The following is a 26,796-nucleotide window of genomic DNA, read 5'->3' as shown; positions in this document are numbered from 1 at the left end:
CAGGTTCCTTTATTAGTACTGAAATTCGTGGTTGTCAGTCATATTCCGTGTCATTTATTATATTTATATACTTTGGAATTTCTTGTACGTTAACGAATCTTCTTTATAAACGCAAGTCTAATAATAATTAAAAACAGCCTTCACCATATCCCTGGATCAATCAGTGCGCATGCGCATCACCCGAACGGGTGAAGTGCACTGCGCATGTGTGAGGGGAAGTTTGGGGCCTGGTGGCGCGAAGCGGCCACACGGGGCCTGGGACTAGTCTGGAGACGGTGCATGCGGTATGTAGACTGCCCCCGGGCACCTCACTATGAGGTCCCGCAAATCGTACATCGGACGGCCGTGGATTGTGGAACTGCTGCTGGGATACGGAGTAGGCAAGAGCAGACATCGGCCAATGGCAGCTCAAGTCACTGAGGTAAAGCAGCCGCTCTTGGGAGAGATCCTGTCGCTGTAGCTTAATGTGGTAAATAATGCCACACACCAGGCTTTGTCATTCGCCCACCGATTAATAATAGCATTTGTTTTAATACACTGGAGTCTCGTGCACGTTAACACATATATTTCCTTCACAACACTGCACGCTCGGGTGCTCAAATGAAAGCCCTGACTATGATCAGGATGCTTCTGCTTTGGTTGTGTTGGCATCACAGACCAACATTCATATTTCGCCAACGGGGGCAGGGCGAAGAGACAGTTCGCCTCAGCCGGAACAAGAATTGAACCCGCGTTCTGAACCACACTCCAGCCATTTAGCCGACTGAGCTCTAATCCCCGGTGGCTGGTTAGGGAGAACCATTGGTGGAGTTCTGGGAGCTTGTTACTGATGAGCATTGTTAGCTTGGCTCAATTAGTAGCACCCCTGTCTCTGTTGGAAAGTTGGGAGTTCAAACTCCACAGCAGGACTTGACAACAATAACAACTTGTATTTATATAGTGCCTTTAATGTAATAACATATCCTAAGGCACTTCACAGAAGCATAATAATGCAAAATTTGACACTGAGCTGCATAAGGAGAAATTAGGACAGATGATCAAAAGCTTGGTCAAAGAGATAGATAGGTTTTAAGGAATGTCTTAAAGAAGGGAGGAGAGGTTTAGGGAGGCAGTTCTGGAGCTTAGGGCCCTGGCAGCTGAAGGTATGGCTAGCAGTGGTGGCATGTTTCAAATCAGGGATGCTGAAGAGGTCAGAATGAGATAAGCAACTCAGGACTGTGGGGCTGGAGGAGGTTATAAAGTTAGAGAGGGGCATGACCACGGAGGGATTTGAAAACCAGGATAAGAATTTTTAAATCATGGCATTGCCAGACTGAGAGCCAGTCTAGGCCAGCGAGCACAAGGGTGAATGGGATTTGGTGCAAGGTTAGGTTATGGGCAACAGAGTTCTGGATGAATTCAAGGTTTTGGAGGGTGCAAGTTGGGGGGCTGGCCAGGAGAGCATTGGAACAGCTGAGCCCAGAGGTGGTAAAGGCGTGGATGAAGATTTCAGCAGCAGCTGAAAAATGATATATTGGAGGTGGAAGTAGGTCATCTTGGTGATGGAGTTGATATGTGGTCAAAATGCAAGTTTGTTCTTTCCTTCATCTGATTTCTCTTTCTGGGATCTCGGTGCAAAATGGCCGTGGATTTCAAAGTGCTTTGAGATACTTCTGAAAGATGTTTAAGAATTGAAGAACTTGCATTTATATAGCACCTTTCACATCCTCAGGGTGTCCCAAAGCACTTCACAGCCAGTGAAGTCCTTTTGAAATATAATCACTGATCTAATAAGGAATTAAATGAAAGCCTGCCTTTTACTCATCCAGTCTCTTAGCAGCAAAGGTGTTTCTTTTTAATTTGTTCCCAGGATGTGAGCGTCGCTGACAAGGCCAGCATTAGTTGCTTTTCTTTAATTGCTCCTGAGAAGGTGGTGGTGAACTGAACTTGAACCGCTGTGGTCCATGTGGTGTAGGTAAACCCGCAGTGCTGCTTGGAGGGGAGTTCCAGGTTTTTCACTCAGTGACAATGAAGGAACAGCGATTATAGTTCCAGGTCAAGCATGGCTTGGAGGAAAATTTACAGGTGGTGGTGTTCCCATACGTCTGCTGCCCTTGTCCTTCTAGTTAGTAGAGGTTGTGGATTTGGAAGGTCCTGGTGTGAGGGAGTGAATGTTAAAGGTGGTGGATGGGGTGCTGATCAAATGGGCTGCTTTGTCCTGGATGGTGTCAAGCTTCTTGAGTGTTTTTGGAGCTGCATTCATCCAGGCATGTGGGGGGTATTCCATCACACCCCTGACTAATGCCTTGCAGATGGTGGACAGGCTTGGGGGAGTCAGGAAGAATAGCCACAGAATACCCAGCCTCTGGCCTGCTCTTGTAGCCACAGTATTTATATGGCTTTGCCAGTTACATTTCTGGTCAATGGTAACTCCCAGGATGTTGTTGGTGGGAGATTCAGTGGTAATGCTGTTGAATGTCATGGGGAGATGGTTAGATTCTCTCTTGTTGGAGATTGTCATTGCCTTGTGTAGCACAAATGTTACTTGCCACTTATCAGCCTAAGCCTGAATGTTGTCCAGGTCTTGCTGCATGTGGCCATGGATTGCTTAAGTATCTTCAACAAAGGTGTGGCTGAAGGATGGGCATTTTCGATACTAGCATACTAAATTACTAATCATAGCAGTGCAGACCTAAGTCACTAATCTGCCAATTTGCAGATCTTTTCCTATACATAATGCTTGTTGGTGCAATTGAGTGTTAAAACATTCATATTATTTAATTGTTTCTATGTGAACTTTGACAGTTTTCTGCTCGTTGCTTCTGTTTTCAGCTGTTGAAAGGCTGGGAATGAATGTTCAGATATCAGGTTTGCAGACACCAAAATACTTATTCCTTGAAGGCCAAATATCAGATGGCTGAATATGATCAGGAAAAGCTTCAACAAACTGCCAGTGGTTCATGTTCATGCCAGCACTAGAGATCAAGGAATTGGATTTATAAAGCAGTACTTCCGTCTCAACTGTCAGGCAATTGAAGTTATGCACTTTTACCCCCATCTGTTGCAATTAGATTTCCACAATTCCTAAGATTGCCTAGGAACTGGATTTAGAATACAGTTGCACAATCAAATTATAAGTGATTTGTCTGCAAGAAAAATAATTGTGCCTTCAGGCAGTGATGGATTTATCTAAACCACAGCACAGTAGACAACATTATTAAAAATGTAACTTTATGAACTTTAGAAATTATATCAGTGGGCAGAGCAGTCTCCAAACAGGCCATTTTTTATCTTGTAAACAATGAATCCATGGGAACCTAGCTTTTCCTCGTGGAGTCTCTCATCTCCTAAAATGCCGCAATAATTTGAGTGGCAGGATGATACATTTACTCTTCTATCCTATGTCAATTTAGTTAGCTCAATGGGGACCTGCTGCCTAGCCTGCAGGGATTGAAGGGAGGACAGAGAAATATTTAACTGAAACGTGAATATACTTTTTCCTTGTCATATCCTAGAGTCATAGAGTTATACAGCACAGAAGCAGGCCCTTCAGCCCATCATGTCTGTGCTGGCCATCAAGCACCTATCAATTCTAATCCAATTTTCCAGCACTTGGCCCGTAGCCTTGTATGCTTGGGCGTTTCAAGTGTTCATCTAAATACTTCTTAAATGTTGAGAGGGTTCCTGCCTCTACCACCCCTTCAGGCAGTGTGTTCCAGATTCCAACCACCCTCTGGATGAAAAGAAATGTCCTCAAATCCCCTCTAAACCTCCTGTCACTTATCTTAAAACTATACCCCCTGGTTATTGACCCCTCCGCTAAGGGAAAAAAAGTTCTTCAATGCCCCTCATAATTTTATATATCCTGTTCTTTAAATGTTGATTATTTGCTGTGCTGCAGTACAGTTCTACTGACGCTGACCACTCTGTGGTACTTCACACAAGTGGCCATAATTCACCCTTGAGCTTTTGTTGTGTATGTTGGCTGGTATTTGACCACCGCTGAGCCTGATCTGACCCATGTATATGCGCATTCAGCCATGATCACTGGATATTGCATTTGGTTAGAAGACTGACTTTTTTTGACCTCCGCGACCAGGGTTTGAACCAACTGAGGTTCTCTTGCCAGCTGCAAGAATATTAAGTGAAATGAGTTTGTGGCAATGTCACGACAGAGTCAGCTCAGTTCCTTGTAGAGTTAGACCCCTGCTGCAGAACTGCCCATGATGTCAACCTTGGAGGGGGTGGGGAGGGGAGGTGAGATTCATTGTAATGAAATCAGTGCTCCCTATCTCTGTAACCTCTTCCAGGCCCGCACCCTTTTGAGATTCCTGTGCTCCTCCAATTCTGGTTTCTTGTGCATCTCCAATTTCAGTTGCTGCACCACTGGTGGCCATACCTTCAGCTGCATGGGCGCTAGGCTCTGGAATTCATTCCCCATACCTTGCTGCTTTTTTTCTCCTGTAAGATGTTTTTTAAAACCTACCTCTTTGACCAAATCATCTGATCTAATATCTCCTTATGGGCTCGGTGTCAAATTTTGTTTGATAATGCTCCTGTGCACTTTGGATGAAAGGTGTTATATAAATGCAAGTTGTTATTGTTTAAGATCAGTAAATTTATCTCAGACCAAGGAATTAACTTGAGTCCTGTTGGACTGAAAAACTGAATGAATAACTTGTCAGATCATTGGGAAGTGAATCCAGTTCATAGCAAACTGTATGCATTAAAATTAAAATATACAGAACATATGCCAAAATATTAAATGCTTCATTATATACTTACATATGTAGTATGCTACTCTTAATTGCTTATTCAATGTGGTGAAGTATAAATATCCCATTTTAACATAGAAACACAGATAGCAGAAAATTAACAAACACTCTGAAGTATGTTTAAATGTTTATAAATTCTAATCATCCATAACAGAATTCAATTTGAAATCATGGCCTTGCAAAACTGAATTGTAGTTTATTTGGGAATAAATACATGAAAGGAAACCCCAAGTTATTCACCTCAGTGAAAAGTTCTGACATGATACAAATCATGGCTTGTAACTTAATTGATATTGTGCAAAATCATAAGCATAATCCCTCACAGACATGACCACTGTTTCAGTGACTGAGTAAAATTGAATAGCGCAACTCCCTCCATTTTTTCATGAAGACCTCAAATCACTGGCTTTGATTGTAGGATTTTACTATAGGTTCCATTCTTGCTAGGAATTACTTACTTTTCTCAATGCAAGCTGAAAGAAGCAAGATTTTAAACAAAGAAAATGAGAGCATTGAAGAAAATTACTTAATTAATTTTGATGAGTTAGTGTTTCTTTTTACAAGAATGTGTCTGGGCCTTTCAGGAATGTATGTGCTTCAGCCATAAGAAACAACCTCTTTCCACACAGGATCAGAAATCTGGTTTTGATCTCCATCATCTCTACATTTTGTAACGGGTAGTGTGAATATTGCTAAGTAGTTGTGACAGTAAACAGCAGAAATGAATCACTCCTGCTCAGTTCACACACTTGAAATTTCAGGAGAGCTCTTATAGACTGTCCCCAGTGTACTTAAGTCTCAATCTCCATCTCTGAAAAGTGCATTATATTGCAACATTGCCTAACATGAACCTAATAGTTGCTGGAGCAGAGAGTCAGTTCATCAGTCTGACTGGATTAAAACCTAAGTCCAGGTACAGCATCTTTTGAAAATGCATTTGTTAGCCGTGTTCAAATTGAGTTTAATTGGCCAACTTGGTTGAATCAGAATTTTTAATTCAACGTTGTCCTGTGGATGCAAAATGCTCTTCAGCTTATTTAATAACAGTTTCAGAAATGGGACCAGATGCTTGTGAACAGCACATGCTGAGCTGAAGTAGACAGCCATCTGTGAGTCTCAATCAGCAGACTTCTGTTCCTTTTTTAATCTGCAATGAGTGGTTGAATTTTTGAGTTTTCTTTATTAACACTGAAGTATTCTGTTAGTGGAAACACTATTGGAGGTGTATTTGTCAGCATGATACACGTATTGCAGTTCATTCAGGCTTTTAAAATATCTTCTGCCATTAATAAGCCGATGTCATAAACTGCATAATGTTATGCAATAATTTTTCTGATTTAAATTGTGCAAATTGTCTACAAAACTGCCTTGCCATAAACTGTACATTCTAAACAGTAGAAAGATGTAAATGTAACAGATACTGAATTTCTAAAATGTACAATCCATCAAATACAATTCCAAATGGTTTTTGCTGTTAAAAGCATTAACTTCCTAGATTGCAAATTGCATTAAGCTTGACAGCCAGTTGGGATTTATGCTGATGTGTGCATTGATGTCTTGTAATAATGGCTCAGTGTCTTCAGATTATCTGAGTATACAACTAATCAAGTGTAGGCGCTGACTGTGTTGTATAATTTGTTGTGCATTTGTTTTCTATCTATGCGGTATGTATTACTGATTTGGAAAGGGCAGGGTTTTATATTCCTAGTATTTATAAGCTTTTTGAAATCTCTAAATTTTGTGACCGACATCTGAGAACATTCCTTTAACCATATAAATTTTTGTTGGAAGCGTACCTCCTCAGCTTTTGGCCATAATAAAGTGCTGATGAGATTTTTGATGCTGGATGCAATTTAATTCATAAGTTACCACCCTTAATTAATTCCTGCATGTGTTTGCACACCTAGCAATTAGAGTGTTGTCTCCAAGTTGATTTGTGTGAACAGCTTGGCTGCTGTCCTGCTATCTGAGATGATTGCGATACTATGCTGCCAAGTATTATGGATGATCTCTGTAACTGTACAGTAGAATATAATGACTCAAATCATAAGTCATGCCATAGTGGTAGCAGAAAATATAGTACATTTTAGGAAGGTACTGGTTATCTTTCACAGAACAAAGTAATTGGGCATAATTTAATTTGGAGTTGTGACTGAAATTGTATAGCACCATATTAGATTCCCTATCTAGATTTAGTGCTCTTTACTATATACATCTACAGGAATCCTGCTTTTCTCAATCATGCGTTTGATAATCTGGTACTATATTAGTGATTAAGCAAATTGAGTTAAGGTTGTTTGTCAAATAGAAGCTTTGCTGTGAAATTGATACTCCAAAATGTCAGATTGCAACATGAGTTTTTAGAACATCAACTTAACTGAAATTCTGTTACATGTGTGGGTTTCTTTATAGTTTGTTCCACCTGAGAACTGGACGAAAGAAGATGAACCTGCTGCTGTTGTCCACATATCGGATCTCAAACACTACATTAAGACTGTAGTGACAAAGGGAGCCAAATGTGACCTAGAGCAGTAAGTGGTTACAAATAAAAATACAGATTTCTGTTGTTTTTTTGTAGTAATTACATTGTTGGGGACCTTAGACCAACTCCTTATGCAGTGCAGCACATAGTTGATGCAAAAACATCCAACTATCTGCTTATCTATCTGTTTCTGATAAAAAAAAATCTTACATCTAGCATGTATCCATCACACTTAAATTGTTATGCGTCAGTGTCTTGCATGAAGGTTATGTCACAGTAGTTCTTGCTTGATTGAATTACCATATTCAACAGCAACAGATCACAACTGAACAGCCAGGTAATCTGCCAACATGCAGTAAGCCTCTAACTGACCTCAGCTTTAATTATTTCCTGCCTACTGCCATTTCCTGCATAGTGGTTTCTCCTAATGGGCCTTCCAGCCTTAAAGTTGTGCCCTATAACACATGTAATTCTCCTCTATTAATTTTTGTTATTTTCTTTTACACTGGACCCACTTATGTAAGCACAACCTTCAACCATATGTGATCCTCACCTGCATGTTTGGTAGAACACCACTGTTGTGATCCTCTAACTTAACAAGAGATCATCCAACCCTAGTTCTAAACACATAACAATCATCAAAGGTGCAGGCACTTATTCATATCAATCTGTAATACATGACTGACAAGCATTCATTCATATTGCTTGCATAGATTTATTTATGTTGGTAACAGCAGTATGTGAAGTGCTCATTTGTTTATCTGTCTGCTGTAAGTGAGATGAGTGCAATTTATTTACGTCAGGTTTCTTTTTTACCTATAGGAACACAGGAGCAGGAGTAGGCCATTCAGCCCATTGAGCCTGCCCTGCCATTCAATATGATCATGGCTGATCATCCACTTCAATGCCTTTTTCCCACACTATTCCCATATCCCCTTATGTCATTTGAGCAACATGCGCTTTAAAAAAAAAAATTACTTTGGTCAAGTCTTCATACCAGTTGAAATAAAAACAAAATGCTGGAAATACTCAGCAGGTCTGGCAGCATCTGTAGAGAGAGAAGCACAGTTGATGTTTCAGGTCTGTGACCCAAGGTATTTTCAGCACTTTCTGTTTTTATTTCAGATTTCCAGCAACCGCAGTATATTGCTTTTACTTCATACCAGTTGCTTGTGTGACAGACCATTTAGTCCATGGAATGATGTCATATCCACAAGTTAAATATCTTATTTATTTCTATCAATTTATTATTGTCTGATCATACTAATAATGTGGATATTAGTGGTCATCTGGTCACTTGGAGCTGGTTAGATCTTGGAGACTCAAATTAGGCAAAATGACATAACCACATGGCATGATAGACTGCATGTGCTGTAGTCACTTTCCAATCTGTGTCTGCTCCCTTGCCTCCCATCCACAGTGCCTGTTTCCTAGGTTTAGCACTTTCTGATGGCTTCTGCACTTTATTTAAATTTTATTTAGAGATACAGCACTGAAGCAGGCCCTTCGGCCCACCGAGTCTGTGCCGACCATCAACCACCCATTTATACTAATCCTACACTAATCCCATATTCCTACCACATCCCTACCTGTCCCTATATTCCCCTACCTATACTAGGGTCAATTTATAATGGCCAATTTACCTATCAACCTGCAAGTCTTTGGTGGTGGGAGGAAACCGGAGTACCCGGCGAAAACCCACGCAGACACAGGGAGAACTTGCAAACTCCACACAGGCAGTACCCAGAATTGAACCCGGGTCGCTGGAGCTGTGAGGCTGCGGTGCTAACCACTGCGCCACTGTGCCGCCCATTGGAACTACTTTATTGGACCTACTGCCCTGCTTTGATTTGAATTTCTTTCCTACTTGCACCAAAGTCTGCACTCTTCTGATTGTTTAAAGAAAAGCAGAAAACTTGTTGCTAAAGACTCACTCATATTTTGTATAAATAATTGATAGCATAAATTGAAATATTCTATTAGTAGTTGCACCAGTGTCGTGCACTCTTGGCTTTGGCACTTTGTATGGATCTTAAGTACGAAACAAATTAACTGCTTATTCATTTTTGTTGGATGTTTTGGTGTCTGTATGACCGTCAGTGCAGCTTTGACATGTTTCAGTGATGTGATAAAAGGGCATAGAATGCATTTTTTTTGTTAAGTTTTTAATGTTATCTGATTCGCGTTTCAATTTTAAATGGTTTATGCCATACTTGATGTAAACTGAGTTCAGACACTATAGATTTAAGAACTAATAGAAATTTTTATTTTCATTGTTTCCCTGACACCAAAACAGCTCATTGTATACACTCTGTTAAAAGCTTGTATATTGGATACATGTATTTCTGCTCTCAATTTTCAGGGAGGAGGAAAATTATGCATTCAGTGATATCAAAAACAAAATTGTTATTTTGAGAAAATTCAATGTTCTGCTCAGATTGGAACCAGAGCTGGTAAGTGAGGAAGTTAGTAGTACATTGATATTTGAGATAAATTTTTGGCTTTGGCTTACAGTGCAGTAGGTGGGACAGAGGTCACTCTGAAGCACCACAAGTCTGTCTTGAAATTCTTGTGAAAGTAAAAATTTAAGTAAAGCAATAGTGGAGGATTTTTAAAATGATTGAAAATTTTGGTTGGGTGCATAAAGATTTTTGCAGTGAAATAATGTTTTCGGACAACCATACGGGATGTTGGATGACAATGCAGAAAATCATTGTGACATGTGATTCAGGCTTCTAACAACAGCAGCTTGCATTTATTTAGCTCCTTTAACATAATGTCTCAAAATGCTTTGCAGAGGAAGTGATGGTGAGCAGTGGCAAATGTTAGGAGAATTTACCTAAAGGATGCCTAAAGAGAGAGATTTTGAGGATGGTGGGGAGAGAAGTGGCTAGGCTGAGAGCAGAGCTTTGGAAGTGGCAAGGCTGCCAGCAGAACTTGGCAAAGGGCATGGCGGGGGTAAGTTACAAGTAAATATTTAATTTAACCTAACTATAGCTTAATCTAGGTCAAGTAATTCGTTAAAAAAGCTAAAAGGAAAGTAAGCTAAATTGGCTAAATTCATACACTTCAATTAAATAATTGAAACAAAATTAGATAGGGATGACATTGCTGCAATTGCAACATGTGGGAGCTTGTGGAGAACATTTCGATCCTGGTTGCCTTGACAACGCCCCCCTCCCCCAGTCGCCTTGACCCCTCCCTTCACCCTCACCCCTGGTCACCTTGACACGCCACCCCTGCCGCAATGACCGCCCCACCTCTGGTTACCTTGATCCCCCCCCGATTCCTGCGCGCTCCCCCCCCCCCCCAACCCAGCCGCCTTGGCCTCCCCACCCCACCCCGCCCCCAGTTGCCTTGACCTCCACCCCAGTCGCCTTGACCTCCACCCCTATCGCCTTGACCTCAGCAACCCCCCCCCCCCTGCCCCGGTCGCCTTGACCTCGCCCCCCCCTATCCTCTACCAGTTATCTCATTGAAACATATGAAATTCTTATGGGGATCGACAGATTGACAGGTGGATGTTTCCCCTGGCTGGAGAATCTTGAAAAAGGGGTCACAGTCTCAGAATAAAGGGTCGGCTGTTTAGGGCTGAGATGAGAAATTTCTTTACTCAAAGGTTGTGAATCTTTGGAATTCTCTACCCCAGAGAGTTGTGGAAGCTCAGATGTTGAGTGTATTCAAGACAAGTCGCTTGTTTTTGAAAAGTAAGAGTCTAGGGAAATGGGAATAATGTGAGACATTGGAATTGAAGTAGAAGAGCAGCCATGATCTTAATGAATGGCGGAGAATGCTCAAAGAACTGAATGGCCTACTCCGCTCCTATTTTTTATATTTTTATGTAGAAAGGCTTAGTGATGGAAATCCAGAGTGAATAAAGAGTAGATGCACAGGATGCTGTGGATGGTAGAGGAGTAGAAGTCTAAGGCTTCTACTTGGATAATCTTAATTGTTGTAATAAGGAAGTTGCACTTGGCTGTAGAGGTGAGGATGTAGGGATGGAGAAAGGGTCCGAGAGGATGGTTGGTTCTTGAGAAAAGCATCTTGAGATTGTCTTTACTCTCCACGATAATCTATGAGTTGTAGGAAGATTTGACTGTGGACGTCCTGACCAGTCATGCACCAGATATGCTCAACCTTGTGACCTTTAGACTTAAGGGTGCAGAGGTCATTGTGGGGTGGGAGTCTCAGCACAGTGATTTATCGGTCTTGGCCGTGGTGAATAGAGACATCCAGGGGTCACCTTACCATTAGATGCTGAACCTCATGAGCTGCCTTCTGCAATTACAAGTAATGCTTATTTTTTTTCCTTCAGAAAGATTGTGAATTCTATCTTATAGTTCAGGAGTTGAAGATCCTGCCAACAGAAACCGGTATTTCTGATGCATGTTCATGGTAGGAGGTGTTCTGTGTATATATAGCATTATAATCATTGTTTTATTTTTTTTAATTAAATAGCTAAAGTTTCAAATCTCTTTAAATTTCAGCAACTTGGATCCTGCTGTGCAGAAGTTGTTGAGTGAATTCTGGCAGTAAGTAATCAGTATTTTTAAAGCTTGTGAGCCTCCTAGAATTTCAAAGGGATATAAATTTCACTGAAATAATAATTGGTGAGAGATGGTGGAGGGCTCCATCAATTCCATCCTCTTGGAGGAGCCAGGGATGGGTGACTGTCTCTGTCTCCGAGTTACTTGGAATTCTGTTCCCCCAACCCTCCATCTTGCTACATCTCTTCCCACCTTCAGAATTCCCTTACAATCTATATCTTAACCAAGTCTTCAATCAGTTTCCTGCCGCTTTTTGTGAGGTCACTTGGACATTTTGCCTTATTAACTTGCTATACAAGTGCAATTATGTCACTGTCCGTTCCCATTATAAGTGCCAAACTGGACTGAATGAAGGAACCACACAACCGTCTCTTATATCTTACCACATTGCACCAATCTAAGGTATTTTAGCACCAGAATTCAACAAGGGTACCTCTATCCTTATTTGATTGTCTCTCTATTTTTAGAAATCCCCTCTAGAAACAGTTCAATTAAGATTTTCAACTGAATCTAAATCCTGTTTATGCTTTAAAACCTCAGTCTATTTCAGAAATTATTCTTTTATCTCCTTTGTATTTTACATTTTGAATTAGGATGGTGAAGATTGAATAAAACTTCTAATAAGAGAAGTGATGCAGAGGCACAGCACATTGATGTATCATGTTACGACCAAGGCGGGCGGAGTGCACTGTTAATTCAATCCCACTTCTCCACAGGTCACAACATATTCTCAAAGTTTTCCCACTTGTTAAAACAGTCAATCAGATAGACTATTTTTCCCCAGAATAGAACACACTAACCAGGTTTTTTTACTGAACAACAAAATTAACAGTTTATTATAAAACAGCACTGAAATAAAACAATATCACATTGTTCAAATTTTAAAAAAACTAACATTACATTTTAAAAAGTCCCCTTTACCTTAGTCCCTTCACACACGCGTACACCGATTAACCGAAAGAATATTTTTAAAAAAAGATTTATTAGATCAGAGCTCTATTGCAGACAAAAAAACACACCTGGACACATCACTTGCCCACCCCTGGAAAAAAAAGCAGATGAGACACGCTGCACCCAACTCGCACACGGTCCAACCTCCGAGCACATGCAGGCAGCATCTTTAGAATCTTCCAGAATTAGTTCTTTTCAGGCGGCGTTGAAAAATAATTTAGCAGGCCTTCTTGAAATACAGGAAATAAGATGAATTGACACACTGAACTTCACAGAGTCTTTTAGGGAATTGCGAGAAAACGAGCTAGGTTGTGGTCTTTTGTTCTTTCTTGGAATTCTGTCTTCCTTCCGTCCTTTTTTGACACTTCAGCAGCACTTCTTTAAAAACATGCAGCAAGAATCTGGTCTTTTCCTCCAGAAGGTTTAAGCACACTGACAGACTAACAACCAAACAGCTTGGTGAGTTTTTCTGCCCATCCCATGTGTTCTGTTGCTGTTGGGCGTGCCCAATCAGAATAGTGCTTGTCACTTTTCTGCTCTGTTGCAGGTCTTCTGCTGTAAGCCCAGCCTGAGCCATGTGACAAACAGCAACACTGTTGCCAATCCAGCTCCCTCACTGTCCTTTTGATGCTAAAACATTTGATTAAAAAAATTTAACATTTATTTAGCTTCACTTCAAAAAAAAAAAATTATTTTTAACTGAACAATCACGTTCATCATAATCAGTGCTACAGAAAGTAGTTTTCCCAAATGGAAATTCCTCAGTCTCAACTAGACTGTCAGGTCGAGCAGATCAGCACAATCAAGTCACTTTCCCAAAGGAGAGATGGAACATTACAGAATAAACAAACTCTGGGCATTCTTGCATCATATCTGTGGACCATTTATTGAATGGCATTGATGGCGGTCTTGAAGCAAGTTGAAAGGAGCCCTGAAAAGGGGAAAACTCATGAGAAGGGATCACTTACTAATTTTCCTCAAAAAATGTTAGCCAGACTTTTTCAGATTTCAAAGTGAACAGATTTTTACTTTCATATAGAATCATGTTTCTTCAATTATTATGTAAAACAGAATTAGAAAAATGTATAATTGATTGATGAACTGAAACATAACACTCATAATTTTGTAGAAGCCATGTGAATAACATGACAGCGCAAGCGGGGCCATTTTCTGGTAAGCTTCCTGTTGATTTTTTTACCCCTGTTATATATGCTATCACATTCTGATGACAGTTAAATTATATTTTATTTTGGTAAAGTTTTGTTTCAAAATGTGTAACTTATGTTAAAAGTGCTGATGTCCAAATTCACATCAATTTAGCGGTCAATTGATGTACAGCTTCAGTGTGATCTTGAACTCAGTGCAAAGTTGGAATATGTAGACCTCTGCAATGGATCCTTTTTTTAAATGTGTAGAGAAGACCTAAGCATGTTTTAGCATGCATCAGTTGTGATTTAGTTTGTGTTGGAAGGAAATAGCTTTATCAACACTATTTGAAATTTGGCAGCAGAAATCAGCACTTGCATTCATGGATAGTTTTCTAACCTCTTTTGTGAATTTTGAACTCATCAAAGTGGGAGATGTTAATGCTGTGAAGTGGAACACTTCCCATGTCAGGCACCGAGTGTCAGCATAAAGCAGTCCCAGGTCAAATGTATGCCCAGCCCCAACCTTTGAGGAATTCCCATGACTACATTGCTGTTTTTTTCCTCTCCACGCAGTAATTATCCTATGGCCTGTCCAGGGTGCCAATTAACTCCAACTTAGAGGTGCTTTTATGGGCCTGTGCCCACAAGTTGATGGATTGAGATGGTCCAATCTTCATGTGGAAAACTTGAAGATAAAATAGACATTAATGCCAGTAATTGTACCCAGATCTGAAGTAAAAGACTCATGTCACCAACTAGTCCCACAATATAATTTGTTAAGAAAGTGAGTGCGCACAGTCAAGTCCTGATCACAGATTTCCAGCCTGGTGCTGAATGGGTGGAAGTCCGGTTCTTCCCAACGGTGTACTAAACAGATCAGCTATTTCATGTGACTCTTGTACATCTTGTAGCTGACTTGAGATTAACATTGCCAGAGGGCTGGTGGAAGGCCACTTCATCTGCTAGGCAGCAAAAGTGCACGATGGCCTGAGAACACAATTTTATCTTGGAACTTGGAATCATGTTTTAAATTTTGCATTGTTGTGAGGCAGTATAATAGTTGCAGATTATTTTTTTTGGTGTGCAATTAATATTGGGAACACAGAACTACAGTGAAAATTGAATCCCTTATTAAGACTGCAAGTTTGTGCTGTGCATTTTTACTTTTAAACGAAAAAATTTGCCCATTTTTCTCCCCTTTTCTGAAGGTGCTGATTTATTGCTGGGTATAATTTCACAGTCACTTGCAGCCATCCTTCAGTTCGTCCAAATGGCTGTTCTTTGTCATAGATTTACAGAGTCATTTCTAGCATATAAGGAGGCCATTTGGCCCATTGAGTTCATGCCATCTGTGTATGAGGCTAGGCAGTGAGTACCTGCAAAGAATTCATCCAGGGACATCATAGCCTCACTTGTTTCTGTCATCATTCCACCTTCATTTGTGCGCTTAACAGAAGGTGTCAATGGCAAGAATCAGGACTGGGTCGCATGGTTGATTCCCCCCTCCCCATTGTGCCAAATTGTAATGTTCTAACTCCTAAAGTCGGTTAACTCAGCACAGACCAGGAATTAAACAGGAGCCCTTTTAGTTTGTATGGTTTATTTTACACTCCACAGTGCTTTTATCCATGTAGCCATCAGGACAATTTGGCTTCATCACACTCTGCTTAAAAAGAATAAACACTCATTAAAGTTGATTACAAGATGAACACAAAAATAAACAATTTCACAGGTTTATAATCTAAATTAGTTTTTTGCAAATCAATTTGGAGCATGGTTTTGAAATAATATTTCACAATATGTTATATTTTAGGTTGGGTATCCTTGGGGCTTGGTAGTGAAATGCCAGTGCGTCCCATTGCAGAAATATTTTAACTGGCTACTGAACTACTTGTATTGCTCCTTTACTAATTCAGAAATGTAGACAAGCTGTTTCATTACACGATCATAAATCCCTATGCTTGCAATGGCTTTTAATCTGGAGAAAAGATGTTTACTCTGAAACAATTTCTATCACTTTTTTTTCATTTGTTCCTGGCATCTATGTGCCCTCTGTCCAGCCCACGGACTTTTCAATGATCGCTGTTAATCCCATTTGATAGATGTTTCTGGCAAGTGCATTTGAACAGTAAGAGATTGGCCACATGCCTGCCACTTTTGCTTTGAGATTTCTTGACCTGGACAGGCAAATCAGTGTTTCTTCGACATGTGTTAATGGCACTTCACATTTAATTGTGTCTTGTAAATATGCTGAGTGACTTGAAAATGGTAGTTTTGCTAGTAAACTGTTCCAAAGTAAAGCATTTTTTTAATGTTGTGTTTTTAGATGCCTGTCTATCAAATCTGATAGATGCAGCAGTCGAGGATGAAGATAATTCATTAAAAAATACTGTTGAACTCTGCCTTGATCCAACTGATAGTTCCAAAGCTTCAGCATCTACCTCTTCCTTTTTGCCACCATCTGCTAATCGAACTACAGCTTGGAAAACTATGAGCAGAAATGATAAGGTACCGCAGTTTCAATTGTTTTCTCATTTATTTTCAGTTGATGCTGTTGGGTTTGTTTGAATGCAGATTGAGGATGATTGAAGTTCAGTCTGGTTCTGGTGGGTTATAAAACTTTGATCTGCGTTCATGCTCAGTCCAAATTGATGGAATAAAAGTCTTCGAGAGCTCTGGTGACTGTAAGGGTGTGAAGCGAAATCCTTGGTCTCCTCCTACTTCTCATTTACAGTCTGCTGCTTGGCAATATCACCTGTAAATGCGTCAGGTTCCACATGTACACTGACGCCATTCTGTTCTACCTCACCACTGCCTCTCTTGACCCTTCCACTATCATGAATTTGAATTCGGAAATTCTGTACAGGCAGAGCCTGTTCTCAAGCCTCAGACCAATTCCTGGTCAATTGTTTGAGTATTTGAGCCATAAAACGGTTATAACACAGAAGGAGGCCATTCAGCCCATTGTGTCCATGCCAACTTTCTGCAAGAGCATCTCAGCTAGTTCCACTCCCCTGCCTTTTCCCTGCAAATTATGAAGATACTCAAATTCAGCCTCACACTCAGCTCCTGCTGCTTCCACATACTTTCAGCTGTGGCAGGCACATCGCCCAAACACAGTACAACAGAATCAGTGGCATTCTGCCCTCTGTCATGCAGGACATCGCCCATAACTGACAGGAGCAGAACTGAGCTGGTCGGGGCAAGGACGCCTGCATCTCCTAAGCCCCATAGAGGACAAGATTCATTGCAGCAGGGCCCATGGCATCTTGGGTCGCGGAGAACATTGAGGATGTTCATATGTTACTGTCTTATGCCCCTTCTCAACTCCCAGCTCACCCTTATCCTGCTATCTGACATGCTGAGCAAGCTGCGGATGATGTGATCTTGGACCCCTTGCATTCCAACCCACTTCTGTTCCCTCACCCCACCCTTCCCCTTTCTGAGTTCCTGCTTTCAGAAACCCAAGAACTCCCACACCCATGAGGAAGAGAAAGAGCAACAGACAGCACTGATGAAGAGACGTCGCCGTTTGATCTGACACTGTCAACCACCAGCTCAGATACTGGCCTGCATGTACCTTGGAGGCTAGCAGAGTTGGGATCTGCATGTGGTGAGTCACTGGGCAGGAGTGGGCTGCAGCCAGGCCAGTAGAAAAGGATAGTTTGTGTGCCACCTCACTGGAGCGTGATGTCACAAATGAGTTCTGCTGCGGGGACTCTGGTGAGGACCTCATGGGGAGGCATGCAGGAGAAGGCTGATGAAAATGCACAGAAATGCTGGGTGCATTAGCTGGCCTTCGAGGCAACCGCCTGTCACTGTCAAGGAATATGGAGGAGTCTGGTTCCAACTTGGCAGAGGGCATCATACAGAGCTTGCTCTCTCCACAGCCTCTGCTCCATCTCCCTGTTGTGTTGCAAACCCAGAAGCACTGCAAATGTAGCCCCCATGCCTTTGCGGGTTTAATTAGACAGGTCACCAGTTCCTTTGCTGTCCCTATGAGGATGCAGCAACACTCCCTGCCAGATTTAGGAACAGCACAACACCTCCAAAAAAAGCTTCACAGCATTTCCAAAGACTTTGCAATAGTGCTGCCCTCAACGTTGACTCCTGACCTCATGAAGTCTCATGGCATCAGGTCAAACATAGGCAAGGAAACCTGCTGATTACCACCTACTGTGCTCCCTCAGCTGATGAATCAGTGCTCCTCCATGTTAAACACCACTTGGAAAAAGTACTGAAGGTAGCAAGGGCACACAGTGTACTCTGGGCGGAGGGCTTCAGTGTCCAAGAGTGACTCGGAAGCACGACTACTGACTGAGCTGGCCATGTCCTGAAGAACATATCTGCCAGACTGGGCCTGTGGCAGGTGGTGCGAGAAGAAGGAAAAATGTACTTGACCCCATCCTCATCAATCTAGCTGTTGCAGATGCATGCTAAATGGTGGAAGCAGCGTGCTATAGACAGCTAAGCAATCTTACTACCAACGGATCAGATCAAAGTTCTGCAGTTATACTGCATCTACTCGTGAATAGTGGTGGACAATTAAACAACTAACCAGAGGAGGAGGCTCCACAAATATCCTCATCTTCAATGATGGTGCAGCCCAGCACGTCGGTGCAGAAGACGAGGCTGAAGCATTTGCAACCATCTTCAGCCGGAAGTGCCAAGTGGATAATACATCTTGGCCTCCTCCTGATGTCTCCATCATCATGGCTGCCAGTCTTCAATTCCATTCGTTCCATGTGATATTAAGAAACGACTGAAGGCACTGGATATAGCAAAAGCTTTGGGCCCTGACAGCATCCGACTAGTACTGAAGATTTGTGTGCCAGAACTAATTGCACTCCTAGGCAAGCTGTTCCAGTACAGCTACAACACTGACATTTACCTGACAATGTGGAAAATTGCTCAGGTGTTTACTGTCCACAAAAAAAAGACAAACCCAATCCAGCCAATTACCACCTCATCAGTCTACTCTCAATTATTATCAGTGTCATTGACACTGCTATCAAGTGGCACCTACTCAGCAACAACTGGTTCACAGATGCTCAGTTTGGGCTCTGCCAGGGCTACTCAGTGCCAGACCTCATTACAGCCTTGGCCCAGAGGTGGTGAGAGTGACTGCCCTTGACATTAAGGCAGCATTTGACTGACTGTGGCGTCAAGGAACTTGAGCAAAATTGAAGTCAATGGGAATCCGTAGGAAAACTCTCCACAGGTTAGCACAAAGAAAGATTGTTGTGGTTGTTGGATGCCAATCATCTCAGCCCCAGGACATTGCTGCATGAGTTTCTAAGGGTGGGGTCCTAGGCCCAACCATTTTCAGCTGCTTTATCAATGACCTTCCCTCCATCATAAAGTCAGAAGTGGGAATGTTTACTGATGGTTGCACAGCATTCAGTACCATTCGCGACGACTCAGATACTGAAGCAGCCCTTGTCCAGAGGCAGCAAGACCTGGACAGCATTAAAACTTGGGCTGATAAATGGGAAGTAGCATTTGCTTCACACGTGTACCAGACAATGACCATCTCCAACAAGAGAGAAGCTAACCATCCCCCCTTGTTGTTCAGTGACATTACCACCCCTGAATCCTCAACTATCAACATACCCGAAGGGGTCACCATTGCCCAGAAACTTAACTGAACCAGCCATATAAATATTGTGGCTGCAAGAGTAGGTCAGAGGCTGGGAATTCTGCAGCGAGTAACTCATCTCCTGACTTCTCAAAGTCTGTGCGCCATCTACAAGGCTCAAGTCGGGAGTGTGACAGAATACTTTCCACTTGCCTGGATGAGTGCAGCTCCAACAACACTCAAGAAGCTTGACACCATCTAACACAAACCGCACTCTAGATTGGCACCCCAGCCACCACCTTAAGCTTTCACTCCCTCCGTCACCAGTGCACAGTTGCAGCAGTGTGTACCATCTACAAGATGCACTGCACCAACTTGCCAAGGCTCCTTTGGTGGTACCTTCCAAACCCACGACCTCTACCACCTTTAAACAATAAGGGAAGAAAATGCATGGGAACACCACTACCTGTAAGTGCCCCTACTAGACACGCACCATCCTGACTTGGGAAGATATCGCTGTTCCTTCACTGGGCTGGGTCAAAATCCTGGAACTTACTCCCCAACAACACTGAGTGTACCTACAACACATGAACTACAGCAGTTCAAGAAGGCGGATCGCCACCACCTTCTCAAGGGCAATTAGGGATGAGCAATAAATGCTAAACTTGCTAGTGGTGCTCAATTTCCATGAATGAATTAAAAAATTAATTCCAAATTACCTTACCTGCAAGTTAGGTGCCTGGCCCTTTAAATAGTGTTTGTTCTGGTTCCCTCTTTCAGCTGAACTCATGTTGTTTGGTGAATGATTCGCAAATACATTGAATGGACCTGTGAGGTTCAAGTTTGTAAACAGAACGTCAAATCAGCCGATGCAGCTATTTGATATCGTGGCAACACCAGTTGGGAGGCTTCCAGCACATAGGTGGGACGCAGGCATATGTGCACTTTCAAGGATGCGTTCCAACGCAGGTCGCACTGAGTGTGGTTGGAGGCGCTGAGCACTTTACTCAGAGGGTCTCTGGCTTCCGTAGCACCGTCTCCAGTGGTGCTACAGATCTGAATTTCACACCCTGTGTACCTTAATATTTGTTTGCAATCATTTCATGTGACATCTTATTAGACACCTACAGGAAATCTATTTGCATAGCATCCATTGTCCTTTAATTAACCCAAATCTTTCTAAGTTAATATTTATTTATCTCATTGTTCCAGAAAATTACCAACTTTTAAAGGTACTGACTGGCAGCCCTCAGATATTTTTCCCAAGCAGCCATTTTCATGTGCATGCCTTTGTAATGTGTTAGCTGATTGAGCACATAACGGGAATCGAACCTGTGACTTCTTGGCCTACATATCTCAGTACCACATCATTTAACCATTGTCTTGGGAGTTTCATGATTTAAGTCATTATGACTGTGCGACTTTTGACAACTCGCCTGCTTCATTTATGTAATCAACCTAATTGTTACTTTCCCCTAAAAGCCTGATAGTATGCATTTGGGACTCTAATTTGTCATCTTTTCCTGTTATTTGTTTCAGAGAGATTTGCATCAGTTGTTAATATGAATGGTTCATCATTTAATGATCAGAATCGCACCTTGTTGAATCACTCATTTAAGTGTCTTTGCTTATAGTTGATTGACATTGCACTAGGGAAAAAAGTGTGATTTCCCAATTTGAATCTGTTGGCATAGGCAGCTTATAAATAGGTGCACATTTATTGCACTGTTTTCAGAATGCAAGAAAAGGTGAATGCCATTGACTTAATGCGATTCAGACATCATTGAAGATGAATGAAACCAGAGAGTTAAATGTGTGTTTGCATGGTGTTGTATATATGATGCTGTAACCTTTTCCAACCATTTTTGTGGGAATTGATCACTTTTCTGGGAAATTTGCTACCTGTTTGATAATATATGAAAAATATCAATGTTCTAAGTAAAGATGGTATTTATGTAGTCATTATGTCAACAGTTGCTTTTTTCCTATAGAACAAGAGAGGTATTTTCACTATTCCTGAAGCTATGCTTATGATTTCTTCTGATCAAGAAGAAGTCCTAAATAATTTGAAAGGTAAGCAAACTGAACAATACCCATAATTATAAAAGCAAAATACTGCAGATGCTGGAAATCTGAAATAGAATCAAGAAATGCTGTAAATACTCAGGTCTTGCAGCATCTGTGGAGAGAGAAGCAGAGTTAACGTTTCAGGTCAGAAGTCACTGACCTGAAACGTTAACTCTGCTTCTCTCTTCACCGATGCTGACAGACCTGCTGAGTATTTCCAGCATTTCTTGTTTTTATTCCAGTACCCATAATTAACTCTGGAAAAATTAAACATAGCAAGATTTTATAATTCTGCTTTGTGTTCTCATTCTTTGTTTTTAAATATATTGCCACTTATGTTTTCCCCTTTTGGTGTGCTCTGCCCCTCAGTAGCAAAGTGAGATTGTCAAGGTTGCAAACTCCACCAATTCTTTTCTAAATGATTACTGGAGGGAGTGGTGTGCAAGTCACCCAGTGAAAATCTAGAGAACTTCATTCTCTGAGAGTTGTGATTTCTAGTTGAACAAAGTGGTTGAGCTGCTGGATTTCCTTATTTCTGTAATTCACATTAGACATTTACAGATACGTTACCTAATTCATCCAATTCCATACTCACAGGGACAGAAACGATAGGAGCGTAGAAGTGCTAAAAGCAACATGTGTATATCTATTCAAATTCATTATCATGTAGGAAAGCAATGGTAGTAGTTATTTTGCATCAGTGCGTCTCTTGTTTTCAATAAAAAAAATTTCAGTATTGCAAAAGTCTAGGTATGTATTATACATGGTGATAAGGCAAATTTGATTCTTTGCTCATGAAAATTGGAATGTGTATTATATTTGGAAAATTATGGTAATTAACGTCTGAAGGAATGAGACTCCACACTTGTAAAATTTAATTTCAGGGCCAGAGAGGTTGTTTCAAAGTAATTATGACTTAACATGCCATTTAAAAACTCACTCTTGAATGCATTATCCCCTTTTTCTGGATCTTAATTGGGAACTAGTGGACAAAGAAGCCAATGTCATGCCATTGCATCAATTTCAGTGCCAGGTCTTCTGGCGAGGACTGCAACAGCACGCCCTGTGGATGAACCTGGTATCTCTGACAGCAACTTCCAGATTTCTGCATTTAACTGCCCTATGATTTACTCTGTTATAACAGTGAGTGCTGTTAGCCTCACTGTTGTTATCTATGTAAAATCTAGGCCAATATGTTAATGTACTCATACCACTATTTGACAAGTTCTTGGCCTAGGTTTGGCAAATCCAATCTTTCTATATTAGCCAGATCAGATAATTTTGAAAAGCATCCAGAACTGAGATTGTTTTGCTGCAGTTTTCAATTTTGGTGTAAAATCCGATTCCTCTCCTGAACACACTGATTCCTTGCTGGGGAATGGTTCAGTGAGCTCCACTCAACTTCTGGTATCTCAACCAAGTAACCATTATTGGTATTTGAGCAGTGATTGTGTATTTTGTCAGGCTGTTGGACTGCAGAATGCTTCACAATCTAACCCAAACCCACAGCTTTGGCCAATTGTTTACTCGTGCACTTTGAGCAGGACTAGTATAGTATTCTGACCCAGAGGCACTGAGAGAAATGATAGCCTCCCTTCCGCTATCTTGGCTGAAATCAGCTAACCCAGCATATCCAGACAGGCAAACCTGGGTGGGCCCTTGCTGTATGTCTCAGGCATACAATAAATAATCTCCCTATCGTTGGAAGAGCCTTTTTTGTTTTAACTTTCCGAAGTTCGTATTTTTTTATTTGTTCATTGAATTTGAGCTTCGCTGGCAAGGACAGCATTTATTACCTCTCCCAAATTTCACTTGAGAAGGTGGTGGTGAGCTTTCATCTTGAATCCCTGCAGTCCTTGGGGTGTAGGTACACCCACAGTGCTGTTAGGAAGGGTGTTTCAGGAATTTGACCCAGCAACCATGAAGCAACGGCGATATAGTCCCAAGTCAAGATAGTGTGTGACTTGGATGTGAACTTGCAGGTGGTAGTGTTCCCATGCTGCTCTTGTCCTTCTAGGTGGTAAAGGTTCTGGGTTTGGAAGGTGCTGTCAAAGGAGCCTTGGTGAGTTACTGCAGTGAATCTTGTAGATCATACACACTGCAGTTGCAGTGTGCTAGTGGTTGGGGAAGTGAATGTTTGGGGTGCCGAACAAGCAGGCTGCTTTGTCCTAGATGGTAACAGAAAGTGCTGTAAATAATCAGGTCTGGCAGCATCTATGGAGAGAGAAACCGTTAACATTTCAGGTCTGTGACCTTTCATCAGAACTTGAAATGTTAACTCTGTTTCTCTCTCCACAGATGCTGCCAGACCTGCTGAGTATTTCTGGCAATTTCTGTTCTCATTTCAGAGTTCCAGCATCTGCAGTATTTTGCTTTTATTGTCCTGGATGGTGTTGAGCTTCTTGAAGGTTGTTGGAGCTGCACTCATTTAGGAAAGTATTACATCACGCTCCTGACTTGTGCATTGTAGCTGGTGGACAGGCTTTGGGAATTACTCGCCATCGAATTCCCAGTCTGTGACCTGCTCTAGTGGCCACCGTATTTATATGGCTAGTTCAGTTAAGTTTCTGGTCAATGTGACCCCCAGGGTGTTGATGGTGGGAGATTCAGCGATGGTGATACTGTAGAACTTCAGGTTAGATTCTGTCTTGTTGGAGATGGTCATTGCCTGTCACATGTGTGGCATGAATGTTACTTGCCATTTATCAGCCCAAGTCTGGATGTTGTCCAGGTTTTGTTACATGGAGGCACGGACTGCTTCAGTATCTGAGAAGTTGGGAATGACTGAACAGTGCAATTATCAGTGAACATCCACACTTCTGACCTTATGATGGAGGGAAGGTAATTGAGAAAACAGCTGAATTTGCTTGGACTTGGGACACTACCCTGTGGAACTCATGCAGTGATGTCCTGGGGCTGAGAAGATTGGCCTCCACCAACTGCAACTATCTTCCTTTGTGCTAGGTATGACTCCAACCAGTGGAGAGTTTTCCTACTGGTTCCCATTACCTTCAATGTTGCTAGGGCTCCTTGATGCTACAGTTGGTCAAATGCTGCCTTGATGAGGGCAGTACCTCTCACCTTCCCCCTTGAATTCAACTCTTTTGTCCATGTTTGGATCAAAGCTGTAATAAGGTCTGGCACTAAGTAACCCTGACAGAGACCAGCAGTGGCCTCTGTTTCTCTCAGCTGCTAAGGTGCCACATCAAAGATTATTGTGAAAATAAATGCTCATGGTGTAGGGGGTAACATATTGGCATGGATAGAAGATTGGCGAGCTAACAGGAAACTGGTTGGCAAGATGTAACGAGTGGTGTGCCACACGGATCAGTGCTGGTGCCTCAACTTTTTACAATTTATGTAAATGACTTGGATGAAGGGACTGAAGGTATTTTTGCTAAATTTGCTGATGATACAAAGTTAGGTAGGAAAGTAAGTTGTGAAGAGGACATGAGGCGACTAAGGATTTAGATAGGTTAAGTGAGTGGGCAAAGACTTGGCAAATGGAATATAATGTGGAAAAATATGAAATTGTCCATTTTGGCAGGAAGAATGAAAAAGAAGAATATTATCTAAATGGTGAGAGATTGTAGAGGGATCTGGGTGTCCAAGTGCATAAATCGCAAAAGGTTAGTATGTAGGTACAGCAAGTAATTAGGAAAGCGAATAGAATGTTATCGTTTATTGAGAGGGGAATTGAATACAAAAGTAGGGAGGTTATTCTACAGTTATACAGGACACTGGTGAGACCACATCTGGAGTACTGTGTACAGTATTGGTCTTATTTAAGGAAGAATGTAAATGTGTTGGAAGCAGTTCAGAGGTTTCCTAGACTAATACCTGGAATGGGTGTGCTGTCTTATGAGGAAAGGTTGGACAGGCTAGGCTTGTATCCGCTGGAGTTTAGAAGAGTAAGGAGCAACTTGATTGAAACCTATAAGATCCTGAGGGGTCTTGATAGGGTGGATGTGGAAAGGATGGTTCTTCTTGTGGGAGAATCTAGAACTAGGGATCACGGTTTAAGACAGAGATGAGGAGAAATTTTTTCTCTCAGAAATTTGTGAGTCTTTGGAATTTGCTTCCTCAAAAGGCGGTGGAAGCAGAGTCTTTGTTTTTTTTTAAGGCAGAGGTAGATAGATTCTTGATGAGCAAGGGGGTGAAAGGTTATTGGGGGTAGGCAGGAATGTAGAGTTGAGATTACAATCAGATCAGCCATGATCTTGTTGAATGGAGGAGCAGGCTTGAGGAGCCAAGTGGCCTACTCCTGCTCCTAATTCGTGTGTTCGTATGACCAAATTGAGTATCGGTGAGCAGACTATTGCTGAGTAAGTACCACTTGCTGGTAGTGTCAATCACACCTTCCATTACTTTGCTGCTGATTGAAAGTTGAGTGATGGGGTGGTAATTGGTCTGATTGGATTTGGCCTGTTTTATGTGAACAGGCCATATCTGGACAATTTTCCACATTGTCTGGTTGATGCCAGTGTTGTAGCTGTACTGGAACAGCTTGGCCAGGGCGTGGCTTGTTCTGGAGCACAAGTCTTCAGTACTGCAGCTGAGTTTTAGTCAGGGCTCAGCCTTTGCTCTATCCAGTGCCTTCAGCCATTTCTTGATCTGACTAAGTAATCAAATTAATTTATTGTGAACTGTTGGGAAAACTAATCTCTTTTCATTTTTATCATTAGAATGGAAGAATGGTTTTGTATGCACTGACAATTTACAATCTAATGGTGGCACAGATGCATTCTTACATAATGCAGGTATGTTTTCACATAATGAGGACAACAGCTTTTGGAAAGTCATGTATTAAGGACAGTCGCTTTTCGGAAGTCAAGTTTAAACAGAGTGAAATAGGATTTGGAAACTTAGAGGATTGGTGTCTGACAACCAATCACTGATGGCAGTAGGGAAAGCAAATCTTTTATTTCAACTTTTGCATGTTGTCTGCACTTCTAATCTAACTTTAACAAATTGACCTGACTCAAGTCTGACAAGAAACCCACCATCCCACTACCACTCTACCCCACCTCACTACAATTGTGCAGCTACAAGTTTAAAGTAAGCTGTTAACTAAAGCTTTGAAAATTTTGGATCACCTACTTAGGATTTAAAAAAATGGTAGCCCAAGGGACATTCCTGTTATTGACCTCAGTCTAGAGACATAGCAGCCTGAGCCCAGACTCCTGATCACTAGCAAATGATTGTAGTTGGAAAGCATGTGTGGGTGTGGGTGTTGAGTGAGGACATGATTGACTTGGCTATAAACTCC

The 26,796-nt window shown here is 41.6% G+C and overlaps 1 protein-coding gene across 3 annotated transcripts in view; it reads left to right on the top strand.

Moving 5' to 3' along the window:
• Window positions 1-204: 204 nt before the first annotated feature.
• The window catches only part of acd (ACD shelterin complex subunit and telomerase recruitment factor), a 44,638-nt gene continuing 18,046 nt past the window's right edge, over window positions 205-26,796 (top strand). For 2 of the 3 annotated variants that reach the window (XR_010976717.1, XM_068049526.1), the window contains exons 1-9: window positions 205-421; window positions 7,167-7,285; window positions 9,599-9,689; window positions 11,552-11,631; window positions 11,724-11,768; window positions 13,864-13,907; window positions 16,209-16,390; window positions 21,452-21,533; window positions 26,213-26,287. Coding sequence is in view for 1 of the 3 variants with exons in the window: in XM_068049526.1 (XP_067905627.1) it covers window positions 314-421; window positions 7,167-7,285; window positions 9,599-9,689; window positions 11,552-11,631; window positions 11,724-11,768; window positions 13,864-13,907; window positions 16,209-16,390; window positions 21,452-21,533; window positions 26,213-26,287 (826 nt within the window). In the remaining 2 variants the exon portion in view is untranslated. Of the gene's footprint in view, window positions 422-7,166; window positions 7,286-9,598; window positions 9,690-10,082; window positions 10,195-11,551; window positions 11,632-11,723; window positions 11,769-13,863; window positions 13,908-16,208; window positions 16,391-21,451; window positions 21,534-26,212; window positions 26,288-26,796 lie in introns of those variants that run through there. The other variant, XR_010976718.1, reaches the window with a different exon arrangement.

Source organism: Heterodontus francisci, chromosome 17, assembly GCF_036365525.1.
Source record: "Heterodontus francisci isolate sHetFra1 chromosome 17, sHetFra1.hap1, whole genome shotgun sequence".
NCBI classification, from domain to species: Eukaryota; Metazoa; Chordata; class Chondrichthyes; order Heterodontiformes; family Heterodontidae; genus Heterodontus; species Heterodontus francisci.
This window is presented reverse-complemented; position numbering and strand designations above follow the sequence as displayed.